At 37.7% G+C, this 21180-nt stretch overlaps 1 protein-coding gene across 2 annotated transcripts; it reads right to left on the reverse strand.

The window, feature by feature from the left end:
• Nucleotides 1-1634: 1634 nt before the first annotated feature.
• On the reverse strand, nt 1635-3698 carry LOC114748553 (pentatricopeptide repeat-containing protein At5g39350-like). 2 transcript variants are annotated; one of them, XM_028936982.1, is made up of 2 exons: nt 3503-3698; nt 1635-3400 (listed from the first exon to the last, which is right to left on the reverse strand). In XM_028936982.1, the coding sequence occupies exons 1-2, from the start codon at nt 3590-3592 to the stop codon at nt 1724-1726; spliced, it is 1767 nt and encodes a 588-aa protein (XP_028792815.1). In that variant the 5' UTR covers nt 3593-3698; the 3' UTR covers nt 1635-1723. The 2 variants fall into 2 exon arrangements, with proteins under 2 accessions (XP_028792815.1, XP_028792814.1); XM_028936981.1 differs by having other exon boundaries at nt 1635-3698.
• Between the last annotated feature and the right edge of the window lie 17482 nt (nt 3699-21180).

Below are 21180 nucleotides of genomic sequence, written 5' to 3' on the forward strand. Positions count from 1 at the left end.
TGGAAATTACGGGCAGACATTTTAATTTTTCAAGAGAAGAAAAATTGCCACAAAGAAGCTAAAGCGGGGCTCTAGTGTACGTGTAAAGAGGAAACCAGATAGTAGCAGTATTGAAGCAGCACTGGAAAAAATGGGGAAGGGAGGGGTGGCTTTTCCAAAGATTGGAGTATACAAGGCAGTTTGCATGAAGATCTGCGCTATTGTTAGAACAAACTGGCAAATGCATGAATCGATGGGAAGAAGCATATCCGTGGGACTGGGAACCTGAACATATTAATAGAGACAGATTGAAAGCAACCCAACTTTCATAATTAGCAGTAACTGTGTTGTTAATTCAAAACAAACTCTCACTCGAAGGCTTTGCTGAACCAACACCAACCTCTTCCATTTGCTTCATCCAACATCATGAATCTAATAACACACACATGAAGCTTTACCACTCTGATTCTGATTTTTATTACAAGTCATTTGTAAGATATTTAATAGTCCTTTTTTAATTTCACTCTTATTTGATGATGATGGAGATGTTGAGGTGGCAAACACATTAGCTCTTAATTAATTTCCACTTAGAATGACTCAGTTGTGAGTTGAATTGTTAAGGATCATTTTCTTAGAAAAGATGAAAAGGAAAAAGTCAAAAGTTGAGTTGTAAATGAATTAAAAGTTGAAGAACTAAAAATTAATTTTCCCAAAATTGTACAATTTGCCATTTTTCTTGATATGCGATAATAAATTGCAATTAATTTACAATAACGAGTGTGATATTTTTAATTCTTGACCGTCTTTAGCCTAAACATCCTAGACTCCCCCTCTAACTCATTCCAAAATGCAGTCATTAACCCCCCTTCCTCCCCCTATCTGTGTGTAGTTAAATATAATGTAGGAAAAATTTCCAAAAAAAAAAATCCTGAAATTATTATTACCCAGTTTAAGCGTCTAAAAGCTAGAAATGACAGAGAGAAAAACAAACTCAAATTAAAAATTTGACATTTAAAAAAAACGACAAAAATACTCCTCCGTTAGCTCGACCTGCGTGTGTTAATTAACACGTTTAGTTACGTTCTCTGGGTAATTCACAGAAAATGCCAGAAAGAATGTAACCCAGGAGTTTCTGCGGGATGTAATTACTAATTGATAGTTAGGCCTGGGGTAGATTTTTTGGATCCACCAAGAAGCCCATGAGAGACAAGCCTATAGAACATGAGCTCAGGCGATCCTCCCTCTCTGGTGACAAACCATAAGACGATTCTTGCACACCGTTTTCAATGAATAAACAGCAAAATGGACACGCAAAAGTGATTATTATGAAAAATCATTAAGATAAATATCATACTAGCTCCGGTTCTTAATATAAGACCTTGTTTGACTTTTATTTTGATCTTAAATATAAAACTCTACTCCATTTTGTCTCTCATATTTATACATTTTTTCCTAAGGTAGTCCTCATAATAATGGTTGTTTTAACCAACACACTTAATTAGCAAGGATATTTTAGAAAACACAATACTTGTTTATTACAAATAACCAACTTAACTTTTTTTTTTTTAATTTCCTCAAATTAGTCAACTAGTTCTTATAATTAAGACTAGAAGTAGTATTGCATTTAAGAAAGCCGAAACATCAAGCTAGGGGGATTTCTTGATAATGAGTGCATTGTTATGCTTTAAAGGTAATTAGAAAGTTATCAGTTTTCAACTTACTTTTAATCCTTCCTACTTTAACTTTATGGGGCGATCACACTATTTCCCGATCGCTTCAGCGATCCATGGTCTTCCATCAGCTTTCTTATTCTTTCAGCGTCATCCCATCTTCCAGCCCTTGCATATATATTTGACAGTGTCACATAATGACCAGCATCATGAGGTTCCAAACGGATCAAGTGCTCTGCAGCCAGCTCACCAACAGTAACGTTTTGGTGATCTTGGCATGCAGCTAGTAAAGCTCCCCAAATATGCTTGTCAGGTTTCAGATGCATTTTGTTAACGAAATTATAAGCATCTTCAAGCCGACCAGCACGTGCTAGCATGTCAACAACACAAGAATAATGGGCAATTACGGGAGCTATTCCAAAATCTTTTGTCATTCCGTAGAAGAGTTCAATCCCCTGATCCACAAGTCCTGAGTGACTGCAAGCTGAAAGTGCAGAAGACAAAGTCACTGAATCGGGTCTAAGGCATGAACCATCCATCTGTTGCAACAGCTCTAGAGAAGTCTGGCCAAGCCCATGCATTCCAAAGCCTCCAATAATTGTGTTCCATGAAACCACGTCCCTAGCTAACATAGCAGAAAACACTGAATGTGCATATGCAATGCATCCACATATTGAGTACATATGAATTATAGCATTATAAACATGAATTACAAAATTGAAACTGCTTTTCATGAAGTAAGCGTGAATCTGTTTTCCAGATCTCAAATCACAAATAGGCAATACGGTTGATATTGTCGTGTGATCATTCTTAATTCCTCTCATTTGCATCTCTCTGAAACATTCAAGTGCCAAATGTCCAAGACCTAGTTCAATGAAACCAAATATCATGGCATTCCACGTCACAACATCAGATTTGTCCATTATATGAAATACCTTTTCAGCATCTCGAAGTCTACAGCAACTGGCATACATCGTCAACAAGGCAGCACCAGCAGACTTGTAAAATGTGCACTGTGCTATCGATTTGATTCCATAACCATGAATTTCTTTTCCCCTTTCCAAAGCCCTTGAGTACCGGCAAGATACAAGGATGCTGGAAAGAGAATCCACATCAGGTAAAACTGTCCAACTATTTACCATATCTTTGAAAATCTCCAACGCAATCTCATGCTTCCCAATACTAGTGTAGCCCGAGATTATTGTTGTCCATGAGATGACATTAGGATCTTTAATTTGTTTGAAGATTTTGTAGGCCTCGTTAGAGAGTCCCATCCTACAATAAGCATCCATTATAGTGTTCCAAGTTACAATATCAGGCTCACAGCCCTCCAGTTTCATATAGCCTAACATCTCCACAGCCTGCTTAAATAACCAGTTACCCACGTACCCTGAGATAATTGAATTCCAAGATAGAACGTCTCTTTCAGACATTTCATCAAAGACCTGTCTGGCACTCTTAGTGTTCCCACATTTTGAGTACATATCTATAATGAAATTACAAACCTGTATATTAAACTCAGACCCAAATATAATGACATCTTTGTGCACCTGAGCACCCACATCCAAGCATGATGATTGAGCACACGCCCTAAGCACCTTCGGAAACACATAGCTATCAGGTACAATACCCATCAATCTTAATTGGCCATAAGTTCTAATGCATTCTTCTGTCAAACGGTGCCTCGAGTAGAATCCAAGGAAGGCAGTCAATGCAAACACATTAGGCTGCGTCATTTTATGGATCAAAATCTGAGCAGAATTCAAATCATCACAATCAGCATACATTTGGATTAACTTGGTTCTAAAGAAGGGGTTTTGGTGTAAACCACTGAGAATTATTTGTCGGTGAACCTGCTTTCCTTGAATAAGAGCTCTTGAAGCAGAACATGCTTGCAATAGATGGATGAGTTGAAAGGGAGATGAAAGGGCTCTCCTGATCATAGCAGAATGGAATAAGATGGCACTCTATGAGCCGAGCCATACACTCACTACTCATCTAATGGGGAACGTTTTCGCACCGGCCAAAGAATCGATCGAAACACCAAAGTGTTGAAATCTTTTACTGCCGTCAAAAGAATCAGGATATCAAAGATTCCGAAGCTTTCATTGCACAACAGGAGATGTGGGTCGTTGATCCCTCAGCTAAATGTACCCTTGGCTGGCGAGAATCATCCTCATGGCCGCGGGAATAAATAGTACTGCATGCTGCATAGTGTAAAGTGTATTATAAAATATGTAACATCCTCAAATTCATTTATTTTGGAATTTAGCATCCATTATGGTTATGATATATAATTAAAGAATTAACTGACTTAGGAGGGGTGTTATTAAATTAAAAAAAAAAGAAAAGAAAGAATAAATAGTAAATTATTGTTCCACAAAATATATATTAGATAAATAAGAAAATAAAAAAAAAACAAGAAATACTTTCACAAAATAAATGTTTTAGATATGTGTAAAAGAAATGAAAATTCAATCAATAATACTTCAATAAAAATTATGCCAAAGCAGATAATTCAGAACCTCTTGGAAAAGAAAACATACCACAATAGAAAGATTCGGATTTATGTTTCATCAAAGATTCCTTACATACCACTGTAAGGAATTGAAAGACACGTAGCGGAAAATAACTTTAAAATTTTCTAATCCCCTGCCCGGATCTACCGATTGTGTTTAAGTCAAGTAGTAAGAGGTGTTACCTACGGTATTCGAATCGTTGGTGGCTCGGGGATTCCGACGTTCGGGATGCCTATGCTCTCCTTTTGTTCGTGAGAAGTCGACAACTCAGATCGGCTTCCTCTACAGGTATCTACACGAACAGCGTTCTAATCACGAACGACGTGCTAGCGCCTCTTGTCCTTCTAGGGCTTTTTCGAGAATCCGTCCTCATCGTTTCTATTTTGGCCGTTTCTTATCTGCAAACCTTTTGCTCTCTCACACACATAAAACCCTAACTCCTAAATATCAAATATATAGGATGCTATCGGTATTATGAAGGATATTGGATTTCAGAATTAATCCTAAATTAATTCTGAAATTAATACAATATCATATATTACGTAATCTGATAAGAAATCAATTAAATAAATACGGTTTATATTAAATCCATCTCACAGATTTAATTCACCTATTCATTTAATTCAAAATAAAGATATGACGGAATTATATTTGATTTATTCTAATAAATCAAATTTGAGATATTATATTATACCATATCAATCTAGAACTGATATAGATTTAATTTATCCCAATAAATCAAATCTAAGATATCATATCAATCTAAATTTCAAATTTAAAAGTGATAGAAATTTAATTTATCCTTATAAATCAAATCTTATAAATATCTCTTATATCATATAATATATATATACGCGAATTTATATATATATATATACACGTCCACCCTAGATTGAAAAACCACTAAGCCTAAACATAGTCCTTATGATCACTCGATCAAAAGTGACTTTTGACTAGGTCAAAGCTGAGCGTTTCTCATGTAGGAATCCATAATGATCTCAGGTCAAAGGGCATAGGGACATGATTTGTATATGAGAGAAGCTTATGACTTAACCCATGCAGCTCTCTCATAGCGGGTCGGTCTAACACCTTGTACTCTTACGTGTGCCTATGACTTTGATTTATATCTTTATACATCTTCAAGGTCATACTGGTCTTATTTCATCTCTGCTCCCACATAGATGACTGACCAGGGACATTTAGGATAAAATCATGAGTTATCCAAGGATAATCATCACAGTAAACATATAAATAATATGATAACATAATTAAGAAATTCATAAATCAACAATGTTCATAACACAATGATTGGCCCCTAGGGCACAATTTCCAACATCCTCCCACTTGCACTAGGTACAATCATTAATTTGTCTAATTCCCATTGACCTAACATGACGCTCATGCTTTGCCTGCACAAGCGGCTTCGTTAGAGGATCAGCAACATTGTCTTCTCCTGCTACTTTGCATATTTTTATATCACCTCTATCGTTGATTTCTCTGATGAGATGAAATCGCCTGAGTATATGCTTGGTCCTTTGATGTGACCTAGGCTCTTTGGCCTGTGCAATGGCACCGCTGTTGTCACAGAACAAAGTTATTGGATCTGAGATGGTAGGTATCACCCCAAGTTCAGTAATGAACTTCCTAATCCAAACGGCTTCCTTAGGTGCATCAGATGCTGCTATATACTCAGCTTCCGTTACAGAATCCGCTATAGTGCCCTGCTTAGATCTCTTCCATTATTCAGGAGGAATATGTATCTCGATTGCGATTTAAGGTCGTCTTGGTCAGTTTGGAAACTTGCATCTGTGTAACCAGTTACACAGAGCTCATCATCCAATCCACCATAGACCAAGAATAAGTCCTTAGTCCTTCTTAAGTACTTAAGGATATTCTTGACAGCAGTCCAATGGCCCTCACCAGGGTCCTGTTGATATTTGCTAGTCATACTTAAGGCAAACGAGACATCCGGTCGAGTACATAACATGGCGTACATGATAGATCTTATGGCCGAGGCATATGGAACCTTACTCATGCGACCTCGCTAATCAGGTGTACTAGGACACAAATCCTTGCTGACGTGAATACCATGAGACATGGGTATGAAACCCCTCTTTGATTCCTGCATACTGAACCTATGCAGTATTTTGTCTATGTATGTGCTCTAACTGAGTCCTAGAAGTCTTTTAGATCTATCTCTATAGATCCTAATTCCTAGGATGTAGGTGGCTTCACCCAAGTCTTTCATTGAGAAAGACTTTCCTAACCAAGACTTGACAATCTGCAAGGTAAGAATGTCATTCCCAATAAGTAGGATGTCATCGACATAGAGTACCAAAAATACAACTGTGCTCCCACTAACCTTCTTGTAAACACAAGGTTCATCAATATTTTGAAGAAAACCAATTGCTAAGCCTTTCCGTGTTGCATGGGTCAATAACACTTCGTTACTTATCACCCAGCAGTGGTGTGTCCCCACTCCATTTGGGCGTACAAGGAAGATGTCTTGTGTGTTGTGATCCCCATGAATGTGTCTCACATTCTTTTAGAACGCCCGTGGCTATATGACCATGATGTCACTATCCAAGGCCGAGCAAACAACCACATCTTCAAGCATGAGGGCAAGACCATCTTACTCCGCCCTACGAAGCCTGAGTACAAAGCAAAAGATCCTGCCCCTATGAAAGGAACGAAAGGATCCACTTCTAAACCCATCAACCTTCACCTCCTGACAGAGAAGCGGTGCATTGAAGAAAGTAGGGAGGTTGATGTCATCCTCGCCGTCGTTTCCAAGGTCGTTTCTCCTTCTGCACCAACACCTGACAATTTTCCAAAAGCGGTGACCCAACCCTTGGATGAGTTTAAGGATGTTGCACCTGAGGAGTTACCTCCTCACTTGCCACCCATGAGGAACATCCAGCATGCAATCGATTTGGTTCCAGGATCACAACTCCCCAATCTTCCACACTATAGGATGAACCCTAAAGATCAGGAAGAGCTCAATCGACAGGTTAACGGCTTGCTTGAGAAGGGCTACATCCAGCATAACCTCAGTCCTTGCGCTGTCCCTGCCCTTCTGACTCTAAAGAAAGACAGCTCATAGAGAATGTGTGTTGATAGTCGAGCCATCAACAAGATAACTGATATAGCTGCTATAGCTGCTGGTTTTAAGAAGACATATAAGAGGAGAGTTGGTAGGAGGTTTGGTGAACAACTGAGGGTAGAAGATGGGGAATATGCTGAAGCTCCAGAAAAGGGGGAACAACTCTAATGTGCAGCTAGCTACTAATCTTTTGGGTCTAAATCCTTGTATAGGGGTAGGACTAATTTTTTGGGTTTAATACGTGTTGTGGGGGTGGCATTGAGGGCAAGGATTAATTCTGGAAAAACCAGTTGTGAGGAGAGACCTAGCCTCTCGAATGCCATGGGGAGTCGCCGGGTTGAGCTATAATCCTTGCATTACTAGTGTTCTTTTGTACATCAGGGAAGCTGAATGTATCTTTGATTCAATTCTGAATTATTAATATCAAAGCCTCAGTATTTTCCTCTTCTAGTATTGTTCTGTTTTTATTATTATTGTTGGCTTGGACACTGGATGGTTGAAAGTTGAAACAGGGTCACAACAATAACCGTCAAGTACCGGTTCCTGATCCCTAGGTTAGAAGACATGCTTGACTTGGTGTCTGGATCTAAGATCTTCGCAGTGGTTACCATCAGATTCGAATCAGACCAGGAGATGAGTGGAAGACTGTATTCAAGATGCAAGATGGACTGTACGAGTGGCTCGTTAGGCCATTCGGCTTAACAAACGCCCCAAGCACATTCATGCGAGTGATGACACATATGTTGCAGCCTTATCTAGAAAAGTTCGTGGTTGTCTATTTCGATGACATTCTGGTTTTCAGTAAATCCAGAGACGATCACTTGCATCACCTTAGACAGGTGCTCCTGACCCTTCGGAAGGAGAAGTTCTATCTTAACCTACCAAAGTGCTCCTTCCTGCAAAGCCAAGTTGCGTTTCTTGGATTCATCGTCTCGGAACAAGGCTTGTCCGCAGATCCTACAAAAGTCCGAGCCATTCAAGATTGGCCAGAACCGCAAACACTGCATGAAGCACGCAGCTTTCATGGGCTAGCATCCTTCTATCGGCGTTTCATCAGAGATTTCAGCACCCTTATGTCTCTCCAATTACTGACTGCTTGAAGAAGGATAAATTCAAGTGGACTCCCACAGCCTCCACAGCTTTCAGCACCATTAAGGAGAAACTCTCGAGTGCTCCTGTCCTGGCTTTACCTGACTTTCACCAATGCTTTGAAGTTGCTTGTGATGCTTCCGGGGTGGGTATTGGAGGTGTTCTAAGCCAAGAAGGCCACCCCGTCACCTACTTCAGTGATAAGCTTAATGAGGCCAAGCAAAAGTACTCCACATACGACAAGGAGTTCTATGCCATTGTTCGCTCTTTGGAGCATTGGAAGTACTATCTCCTCCCCCAACAGTTTGTTCTCTACTCAGACCACCAGTCTCTCAAATTCCTTAGCTCTCAATGACACTTGAATGCCAAACATGCCAAGTGGAGTGAGTTCATTCAGGAATTTACCTTTATGGTCAAGCACCGCCCAGGGGTAGAGAACAAGGTAGCTGACGCTCTTAGCCGGAGAATCCACATTCTCAATACCTTAACGGTTAGTGTCGTGGGATTTGACAGGCTCAAGGACGAGTACACTTCATGTCCTAACTTTGGCATCATTTATGTTGAGGTTAAAGATGACAACCGCCAAGATCATGTGAATTTCCTGATCGATGATGGCTACCTGTTCCGTGGGTCTAGGTTGTGTATTCCCCGCACGTCACTGCGCGATTTTCTCGTTTGGGAATTACACGCGGGAGGACTAGCCGGACACTTCGGCATTCAGAAGACTACAGCCATGGTTGAAGACAGGTTCTACTGGCCTTCCCTTAAACGAGATGTTGCTCGAATCCTTTCCCAGTGTCGCACATGCCATACAACAAAGGTAAAGAAGAGGAATACTAGGTTGTACACGCCTCTTCCTGTTCCTGAGGCACCTTGGAAGGACATTATTAGTATGGATTTCATGCTTAGGTTGCCAAAGACAGTGCGAGGGCACGATTCTGTCTTGGTTGTAGTTGATAGGTTCTCGAAAATGGCACATTTCATCCCATGTAGTAGGACTACCGATGCTTCACATCTGGCCAAGCTTTTCTTTCGAGAGGTCGTGCGTCTTCACAGTCTGCCTACCACCATCGTCTCTGATAGGGATGTCAAGTTTGTCAGCTATTTCTAGAAGACCATCTGGAAGTACACAATTGAAGTTCTCGTCTGCTTTCCACCCTCAGACCGACGAACAGACTGAAGTGACTAACCGTAGCTTAGGTGACCTACTCCGTAGTTTAGTTGGCGATAAGCTTGGTAATTGGGATTTAGTCTTGCCTATAGCTGAATTTGCTTACAATAACTTGGTCAATCGGTCCACTGGCAAAAGCCCATTCCAAATTGTCCAGGGTCACAACCCAAAGCAGCCTATTGACCTTGTTCCCCTTCCCCTGTCTGCTCGCCCTTCTGAGTCTGCCGAGACCTTTGTGCATCGCCTTCACGATATTCATGCTGAGATTAGGCGTAAGTTAGCTTTAAACAATGACAGGTATAAGATAGCTGCTGATATCCATCGACGTCACCAGGAGTTCGATGTTGGCGACCTTGTCATGGCTTTTGTATACGGCCTGAGCGTTTCCCAAAGAGGCCTTACAAGAAGCTGCACGCCCACGCCTCTGGCCCGTTTTGCATTTCCAAGAAGTTAGGGCCTAATGCATACTTATTAGAGTTACCTCCAAATATGTCTATTAGTCCAGTATTTAATGTTGAGAATCTTATTCCTTACTGGGGCACTTTCGAGCCGCCCCCTTTGTGTTCTGTTGACTCTGCAGGTACTCAGACTCACCAAGCCCCAACCCCACCCATGCCTAGAGTTGCGCCTCCCGCGGAAGCCATTGACACCGTGATGGATGAGCAGATAGTTCTAACTCCAGCAGGTCCTGTCAGTCGTTACCTCATTCGTTGGAAAGGCTATCCTGATTCAGAAGCTACATGGCTCACCGAGGACGAGTTCCGTCGTGTGGATGCTGCCCTCCTCGACAGCTACCAGCTTTCTAACTCTCCGGTGGCGAGTTCTTCGAACCGGGGGGGAAATGATGCAGATTTAATTAATTAATTTCCTTTTGTTAGTTATTTATTTTGTTAACTACCCACTAACCCATTTATTGATTTTGCATTTTAATTATTTTATTTAAAATTAGGTTATAAATACTATAGGTTTCTATCGTGTAAGCAGACTTGGCTTTTGACGTATCAGATAGTTTTCTTCCATTCCCATTCTCTTCTTTGCTCTCCTTTTCTCTCTAATATTCTTCTCTGATCTCCTTCTCTTCTCCTTTCTCTTCTTTGTTTTACATCAATTTCTAATTCAGATTAGTTGTTGTTATTATTAGGAAAAATTAATCTTTCTAGTCATTTAAGTTTTAACTCAGTTGTAACTCGATCCCTCACCTATAACTCAGCACCTAAATTTTTTAACTCACTAAAACTCAGTCCTTAATCTTTTCCAATTTAATAAATCAATGATTTTAATGTCTTATGTGGCAAAAGACTTCTATGAAATATGCTGAAGTGGCTAATGGAATATGATATGGGTGGTGAGTAAGCGTGTAGGTGGATAAATTCTGCCTTGTAGAAGATGATATGTCTAAAAAAATTTGAACTAGAGAAGAAAAAAAGATCATTCAGTCATGTTATGATGAAACACATCGGGTGAGTTATGGCTTGTCCAAGAGGAGGAAAAAGGAGCATATCGTCTATTCTAATTCATTAACAAGCCAGGAATTTCTCTCTAGAGACCAGACTTATTGTCATGTCGTGGAGAAGACTAGAATTGGTGAGTGGACTCGAACCCAAAGGATTCGTGAAGTGGAAAATCAAAGTCAAAGCTCAAACCTACAACTAGATGTATACTTGACGTCAAATGAAAGGAAACCTCTAATCACTGTTGATGTTGAGTTTCTGAATTGTTTATTTCTTGAAAAATGCTTTATTTTGTTAAACGCAAAGCCATCCCATCTTGCATTCATATATAATGTGTACTTGGATTTCTTCCCCTTCTTTCGTCATTTTGAGTGTGCATAAATATATCACTTATGATATGCAAGAGTTGGAGTATTGAGTTTTGGCTCTGTTTATCTTTGTTTTTTTCAAACAGAAAGCAGAGGTGGACCAATCTTCTCATTCTGACAAATATTGTTTTTTTTTCCCTCTCTCGCAAATATTTTCAAAGGAAGTGGCTCACAGACTATGAAACATTGACAAGGTTTGTGGTAAAGTTGCAATATTTAGTTATTTATTTTTTTGTTTTTCGGATGAAGAGTACACACACTAACTAGGAGCCTCTGTCCAAAGCAAGAAAAATATAATACGAAGAGAATACTAACATTATTTAGTTATGATTAGCTATTTACTAAATATCAATTTTCTTCTGCTACTTTTTTTTTTTTGAAATAGTTGTATAATGTGATTTAGAGTTTTGTCTTCAATAGTTGGACTGTCCTGTGATTTATCTAAACTATCCAACAATATTTTGAAACTTGATTATTTCTGTACATGTTTCGTGTTTTTTTAAAACAATATTAAGTTATTTACTAAATATCAATTTTCTTCAGCTACTTTTTTTGAAATAGTTGTATAATGTGATTTAGAGTTTTTTATTCTTTGATAGTTGGACTGTCCTGTGATTTATCTAAGCTGTCCAACAATATTTTGAAACTTGATTATCGCTGTACGTGTTTCATGTCACACAGGATATTGGAAGGACTGATTTATTAAATTGGAAAAGATTAAGAACTAAGTTTTAACGAGTTAAAAAGTTTAGACACTAAGTCATAGTAAGTCACAATTGAAGAACTGTGTTATAATTGATTAACTTGAGGAATCAAAAGATTAATTGTCCCTCATTATTATCATTATTTTCATTTTTCTTATTATTTTACTACAAGTAGTTTTAGGATTTTCATTTTGACCACAAACTTGAGCACTAAATGGTTGAAGTTACTTTTTATCTCTTGGCTTCTCTTCTTTGTTCCTCTCATATCTACTTTACATCATACAATCAGGACTATTGGGGGGTAAGATCAATAAATGATCAGGAGCCTAGAACCCAAAAATCTACTTGTGTCCAGTTTTTCCACTAGCATCATATTATAAGCTATATTAGACAATTTAGCTGACAAATTAGATGCCATTTCACAGGCTAGATTACTTAGATCACTAATTCCATGGCATATATATAGATCCTGTGTACAGCGATGTAACGCTAGAAACAGATCAGGAAATTAAGTACCAATTCAGATCAAATTTCTGCTTCTTAAATAGTTCATTCATTCATCACCTAGATAACGAAAACATATGACAAGCAAGAAAGCAAACAATTTCAACTTCATGTGCCAACAAAGCAATGCCCATGTTGCAATGTGTTAAATGCACGCAGAAACAACAAAGCCATGCTCGATATTCTCTCTCATTTTCTCCCTGGATTATGGTTGGGGTTCTCTTTCATTTTCTCCCTGGATTATTCTCTTCCCGTTCCAATTAGACATCACAATGATGCGGACGAGGGATAAAATTCAGGACGAAAATAATATGGATAGGGAAAAGCAATGGAAAAACGTTTATAAAGGGGGGGGGGGGGGAAAACCCACCGATTAGATTTACAATACGCAACACGGATAATCGCCAGTCTCTAAGACAATAACAAGTTATGAACATATATAAAAAATACAGAGCAAAGAAATAAGGCATATCACTGGCGAAATGAAGACAAATTTCAGTACAAGCATCCAAAATAAGGATCCAAAGAAGCAAATGAAAACTATAACAACTGGGTTCCGCCAGAAGACATCAAAAGAGAAATGGGGAAAATCAAAGAATAACGGAAGAGCAAAAGAAAAGAAAAACTGCGTACCGAGAATCGAAGAATCAAAATATAGATTGAATCAAAATATCGTGCAGTGCAGCTGTTGCTTCTGAAGTCGAACGCGATCCAATTCCTTGTTATTAGAATAGCTGAAGAGCAAGGCAAGATGATCTTCGCCCACCAAGGATCACACGATTGAAGAAAGCAGAGAAGCAAAAGAGAGAACAATAGATTAATAGAAGCCCAATCAAGCCGTTGCAGAATAGTACCGTTGCAATGGTGCGAAGCGACTTCTGAATTTGAAAGAATTTCAAAATTTCTCAATCAATCAGTTACGTTGCCCGCTGTAAATCCCTAAATGAACGTCTAATTTGCAATGTTTTAAAAGCCCGCAAGTCGAACCGGAAAAATGAACAGGTTATGGTTATGGTTTAATTGGTCGGACTGTTCGGTTATACCGGTAACACAATAATTAATTTAAAACAATATTATATATATAATTAATATATATATATGAAAAATATCAAATTATTAGATTTAGAAATGCATTTAAATAATCTAAAATCATAATGAAATCATTGAAAATGGACTAAAATCTTATATATTTAAATTTATGTATGTTTAAAATATTTAATGATATTAAAAATTATCAGTTCATTCAAATCAAAATATTGTTTTAAAAGATAGACCAGATATCGAAACAAAAAGACTAACGACTCACAGTTTTAACACCACAATATATGAAATTTTCAATGAAATAATATTATATGGTTATAAATAGTCTAAAAATATATTAGGATATTTAAGGGGGTCAATTTTTTTATTTTTCTTCTATTTTTTTAATTTGTTAGTATCTTTTCAGTCCGGCTAAAAAACCGTCCGATTTTCTAAAAACCGTTCCGATTCCCAATCCAACTCCGGTTTCCAGTTTAATGACGGCTCAACTCCGGTTCAATCCAGCTCAACCATGTGAATAGTTTTTTTGTCCAAACCGAGCCGTTAATAAGTCCAACTAACGGTTCAACCAGTCCAATCGTCCGATCCAGTCCGGTTCTTTAATAATTGCTAATTTGCATAAATATTTTAAGAAAACTGAAAAAAAAAATTTCAAAAGAATCATTTATGGGCCTCCTACCTCCTAAGCAAAGTGGGCCTAACAAAATGTGTGTTTGTGTTTAGTAATACAAAATGCACAGAAAAAGTAAAGAGTGCTTATTACTTAATTGAGAAACCTCCTCCTAACTCCTATAGTAGTGTTTATAAGAAGATCTGGAAGTGGAACGGTGCTAAAAAGATTAGAGTTTTTTTATGGATGACTTACATTAACAAGCTGCCCACAAATCTATGGAGGAGTAAGTGGTCTTCTACCTCACCTATATGTTCCTACTGTAATGTGGAAGTGGAAGATGCACTACATATTTTGCGTGACTGCTCTTATGCCAGAGATCTATGGTGTAGACTCTTAGACCCAAGGCATGTAATCCAGTTTTTTTCTGCCCACCTAAAGGACTGGATGGCGTTAAATTTAAATAGAGAGCTGGGTTTGAATCAGAATGGATCTTGGAGTATTATATGGGCTATTTCGGTTTGGCACCTATGGATATGGAGGAATAATCACTGCTTCACAGAAGACTATGCTAAACCTCTTAACCCTGCGGCCTTTGTCCTCAGGAATTGGAAGTCCTTTTCAACATTTAATGACAGTGCTGTTCAAGGTGTTAGTCACCCAGTTTCTGACGCGATTTGGAACCCACCTACTCAGAGTTGGGTTAAAATTAATGTAGATGGAGCTGTTTCTAAATCAAGGAACAGGGCTGGATATGGGGGGTTCTAAGAGATTGCAGGGGTTCCTGGATTGCAGGATTTACTAAGTCTCTTGGTTATTGTGATGTGCTGGAAGCAGAGGAATGGGCCATGTTTAAGGGACTTGAAATGGCTAAAGAATTCGGCTTTGACAAAGTCATCCTTGAATCTGACTCCAAGGTTCTAGTTGATAGGTTGCTCAGCAGAGAAGGCACAATTAATGGGAGTCTGATTTTCTTGCAGATTATAGATCTTATAGAGTCAGATTGGGAACTACGAATTAATTATGTTCCCAGACAACAAAATACTCTTGCTGATGCCTTGGCTAAGGAGGGGCTTACTTCGTCTACTGTTTTTAGTGTTTGCCCGAATCATTTACGAGATTTGTGGCTTGCTGATTGTATGGGATTGAATCCCCAACTGCCTTTAGTTTAATGAAATTGGGCTGAGCCCATCCTTTTTACCAAAAAAAAAAATGCGCAGAAAACTACTTTGTATTTTCACAAGAGAAAAACAAAAGGAAAAGAGACTACTTGGTTTTAGCCTTTCTTTTTTCGCGTGTCGGCAGGCACGCAAAGGCAAAGGAAGGGATGGGATTTCCTCTTTTTTCGCCCATAATAATTATGTGGTATTTGAAGTACTATTTCCATTATAATGGAAGTAATTTTTTTTTCATAATATTTGGATCCCTCTTTTATTTTTTCGCTTAAAAAACCATGACACAAAGGGACTCCGATTTGCTGTAATTTGAACCCAAAAAATTTTTTTGGCTAAATTAGGTCCTAACAATTTTCTTAAAAATATTTTCTCTATTCATACAGATTTAAACACCTTTATTAAGGAATTTGTCGGCGAGGTAATTTTCTCTTCTTTGTAAATATCCTTCCATCACTCACTAACTAGTCAAATTAATTTAATAATTATAAAACGTTATTTGATTGAGTTTAACTTTTATGCTTCCACATGTCACAATTTAAGAATTATATTAAAAATATAGGCGCAAACTTTAGCCTTTGTATGGCGTGATACAGCCTCTACACCATGCATGTTGCTTACTTGCACTGTAATGCCTGGAGTTTCAAAGATCAACACGCTAGCATATTTTAATATTTTGAGTCCTTCTTTGTATTTCTATAAAAGTTGTCCCCAGAACAATTCTTTGAGAGAGAAAAAAATGATAAGTTAAAAACTTTCAACGTGATGTTATTGAACCCAAGAAAATATTATGAATACTCGATGCTTCTAAGTGAAAACTTTCAAGATAAATTTATATATTAATCCAAAAAATAACGTCAATAATGCGTGGACCTGTCAGTTTAGCATATTGGGTTAATTAACCGTTAGCCTTGACGTAAATAACATACAAGATGAAATTACTATGATTTGAAAACTTTTTTAGAATGACATCAAACCTAAAAAAAAAAAACCTTTCGGATATCTAATGGTTAGTAAAAACTTTTGAAACAAATTTATATCTTAACCCATAAAAATTATAATCGCCATAATGAAAATGATCATCAAGCCATATATTTGTATTAATTTTGTCGGCAAACATGTGAAAAGTAATTTCATTTTGGTCATCTTGTAACTCACTAATTCTCAATAATATTATATTGGTCTCGCTAATTCTCACTAACTCACTTTTAAGAATTAGTGAGTTTTGATTGGTTACGCGTTTTTTCTTTTTCCAGATTCAACCTTCACATCATTTGCAAGTTGTCTTTATCTTTCTATTGTTTGATGCTAAGGATTACGTATATTTGGAACTGTGGAATTGAAATGAAAGACATCTAAATGTTTGGTAATACCAATATATTCAATTTTGAACGTTTGTTAAAGAGCAATGAATAAAACAAGCACAAGAGGTAACCAATAACAGCACAAAGAAATCAACTAGAACAACGCCATCATCAGCCTTGAAACTATTCAAGTCATAGGAAATGCAAGTCAAAAACAATCCAAAGAAAAGGAACACCGCAAAGTTAACGAAAGTATCCAGCCGAAGTAACTGACATAGAAACTAAAAACTAAAAGGAAAGAAATAAAACAAAAATGACAAAATGAAATCAGCTCTGCATATTAGCAGCACCAGCCCAACCCCTAAAGTGCTAGCTCCAGGAGTCCCTACTCCAATGTCCTCGTCCTCATCTACTGGCAATTGAAAACCCAAGTGTTAGGTGATGACTGCATCCATCCTTCTCTTGTAGCGCATATCCTTGTCATATAGGGCATCTCGTGTCCTCCTATACCGTATTTCCTTCTTAGACTCTTAAGAGTTAAGGTTATCAGAAACAATGACAAGGTCCTCAGACAAGGTCTCCAGAGTAATCTACTTATCCTCATAAGCAACATCCATAGGTGCTGGTGCATTTACATTTGCTGTTAGAAGTGATGGTTGTGCCACGGGTAGTGTTTGCTTAATGCGGTCAGGTTTAGAGGGGGGGTATATGTCAAAGTAGTTGTCATTGTCTTCCTCAGGAGCGTTGACAACCCAAAAAAGACTAGTGATGAGGTGGAGGTGTTGATGGAATGATGAAGGGCGTCGTAAGATACTATTGGTTGGCCATGAGAAGGTAAACAAGGGCATGGCATTTAGGGACGTGGTAAAGGTGGGATACGGGCATGATGTTGTTGCAAAATAAGTGCAACCAATAACGTGCTGCCAGCTTGAAATCAGACCTTTTAAGACGTATTCCGGTAAGGTAGGGTCATTGTCATTGAGCAATATTAGTGCAAAAGGTACTAATGACCAAATCAATAGGATAATTCTCCATAAGGGAGTACACTAGTGCACCGGTAGAAGCCTAAAATAGCATCAGGTGTTTGAGGGTTGGAGTACAAAGGTTCAAGTGTGGGGAAGTAATAGAACCTAATCTTTACATGGTTTTCTTAAGTGTTTTCTAGTGCTTTACAACACTTTTGCCCTCATTTTGCATGCATTTATACCCTTTTGATTATGTTGATTGTCAATTATCTCATCCAATCAATAAATGCCTTGATATTTAACTTGCTTAATTTTTACAAGCTCTTTGCTTTTGTTTGTAGGCATTTGAAGGAGGCTTAAAGACCCAAGATAAAACATTTAAAGAGCCACAAGTTCAAAAGGGCTAAAAGGAGGAGTCAAAACGCAAGACTGGAAGTGCCTCTTTGTTCCTAAGTCGCGATGTAGAATGCTCCCAGGTCGTGACTTGGATGCATTTTTAGTGAAACAATGTGTTTTGAACTAGGTCATTCTGCAGTTAAAGTCGTGATGTAGAATGCTCCCAGGTTGCGGCTTGGATACATATTTAGTGAAATTGTGCGTTTTGAACTAAGTCATTCTGCAGTTAGACAAAATGCTCCCAGGTCGTGGCTTGGATACATTTTTAGTGAAACTATGCGTTTTGAACTAGGTCATTCTGCAGTTAGACAGAATACAACCAGCAGCCACGAAATTTTGAAGATTCATTCTGCAGATTTGTAGAAAAAGAAGTCTAAAACATTCTCTCTCAAGCCTCTACTCAACACTAATTTTAATCTCCCATTTTTCTCCATTTCTCCACCATTTTCTTCAAGTCTACACCGATTAAACCACTTCCATCTTCTTCTTCTCCACGTTTTCAATCCCTTTTTCGGCATTCCTCATGGCAGAATTCTCTTGGAGCGATTGTGGTAAGATTGAAGCTGAGAGGCTAAATCCTTAGTCTCTTAGTGATGGAGAACAAAGCTTGAGCTTATGGACACATTAGAGGAGTTTTCTTAGTCTAAATTTGTGCTTGAGCATGTGTTAGATATTTCTAGATTTAGGAATTTCTACTCTGTGTAAAACTTGATTACCAATTGGTAATTCTTGTCATTAGACTATTATGATTGAATTGGATGATGTTTTATGTTGGATTATATATATATATTTCAGTTTTGATTCCTTGTTGGTTAGTTGATTGTCAATGATTATTGATAGTTAATTTACTTGCTTGGTTTCTATGGTTGTTGATTGACAATCATTAAAGACATTTGCATCATCTATTTTAATTGCACTCTAAGCAGTTTTTAACAGTGTTTTGAGAGGTAATAATTAATTTTGATCAACGTAAGTTTTCATTAATTGAACCATTGACCTAAGTTTTTATCTAGATTTAGAGATTTTCATAACTCCCATATCATTTTAAGAGCAATGATGGCCAAGTTTTCATTACCAAGAGTCTATTTCATCATATTTTCCCTTTAATCTAAAGCATTCCTTTATTCCAAAAAGACCAAAAAGATTTACTTTCTTACATTTTACTTTTATTGCACTATTGTTTTTATCAGCTAAAACCCTTTTTTTACTCAAGTCAATATGTTTTTGATAGCCAATTTAGTCTAGGTTTTCTAATAAAAGCGCTTCTCAAGAAGAACGATAGGTTATGCCCTATACTACATTATTTGATGCAATCATTTTTTTGATAACCCCAAAGGCAACATCCCGATTCAATCAACCGTCTATAGGTATTCTTTCACTAAATGCTTGCATAATCTAGATAAAATTTTGACTAGATGTGTTAAAAAAGGTTTGATTTTGAATTATAAGAAATGTCATTTCATAATCAAACATTGGACTATGCTTGGTCATTTAATTTCAAATGCTAGAATTGAAGTCAACAAAGTAAAAGTAGAGGTTATTTCTTCTTTACTTTACCACTAGCTTGAAAGACATGAGGTTATTTCATGGACATGTTGGTTTCTACCGATGGTTTATAAAAAATTTTAGCAAAATTGTTTTGCCCCTCTCCAAACTTTTGCAAAAGGATATAGAATTTTTGCTTGATGATGAGTGCAAAAATGCTTTTAATGAAATTAAAGGAAAGTTGGTTTCTCCACCTATCCTCACTTTTCCCAAGGGACCTCCTTTTTGGGCTTTCAAGTAATGCCTCTAATTTTTCTATAGGGGCTATGCAAGGACAAAGGGATGGTAAACTCTCTAAGATTGTTACTTATGCTTCTAAAACTTTAGATTCAACACAAGTAAACTATACTACAACTGAAAAGGAATCGTTTGCTATAGTTTTTGCACTTGAGAAATTTAGACAATATCTTATCAATTCCAATATAGTTGTGTTTACAGACCATGTTGTTGTGAAGTACTTATTTCAGAAATCACAGTCAAAACCTCAATTGCTCCATTAGATGCTATAGTAGCTGTAGGAGTTTGATTTAGAGGTGAAGGATCGAGCTGGCAATGTAAACCTAGTCACTGATCATCTTAATAGACTACCTACAGAAGCAAATGGAATAATTAGTTTTGATTTCATTTCTGATTTTTTTTCCTAATGCCTCTTTATGTGTGGTTGAAATGCATGACCCTTAGTATGCTGACCCAATCAATTATCTTTTTCTTGGATTGATTCCTCCCTATTTATCTCAATTTCAGGTACACAAACTGAAGAGCGATGCATATCATTACATTTGGTACAACCCTTACCTATGAAAGATGTGCTCTAATCAAGTCATTCGACAATGCATACCTGAGAAGGAAGCTCGGTCAATACTTTCTACTTGCCATGATATGGTGTGTGGCAATCACTTCAGTGTTAGGAAAACCTCTAGGAAAGTCTTAGATGCCGATTTCTTTTGGCCCTCCCTTTTTACGGACTCATATAATTATTGTAAGGCATATTGATATATGTATTTAGACAAAAAGAGGGCTTTTAAGTAAATTACTATTAGAGTTAGTTATAGAGAGAGAATGTCAAACAGGACGTGGCTAGGGTAGTATATACTCTATAATCTGCCCTGATTGGCTTTTCATGAAATTAATATCCTCTTTTCTCCCTGTCATTAATAATAAGGTATCAAAGCCTTCGTTTCCTGTCAATGACGCCATCAAAGACGCTATCTTCTGATCGTCTTTTTGAGCTAGAGCACCGTCTCAATAAGCAACAATCGGTCCTTGATCAACAATCACAAGACATTTCTGATCAAAAGTAATACTACAGGATATCTCATCCAAGCTATCTGCTATGAACCAGAATGCGAGTAAGCATACGCATAAGGGGACAGTGGTCCTGCAAGCTCCCCTCGTATTCCTACCTTTGGCTCTTTTCATGAGCTGTACAACAACTCGTCTTTGTCTTCCTATTCCATAGCCGAGTAGATTTCCCCAAGTTTAATGGCACGAATTTTTGTGGTTGGGCTTATCGGGTTCCCTAGTTTTTTGCTATCGATGGGACTCTACCAGATCATTGCATTCAACTTCTGAGCATTCATCTGAAGGGT

This window comes from Neltuma alba, unplaced genomic scaffold, assembly GCF_004799145.2.
Source record: "Neltuma alba isolate B1F8T4 unplaced genomic scaffold, ASM479914v2 tig00005741_pilon, whole genome shotgun sequence".
NCBI lineage: Eukaryota > Viridiplantae > Streptophyta > Magnoliopsida > Fabales > Fabaceae > Neltuma > Neltuma alba.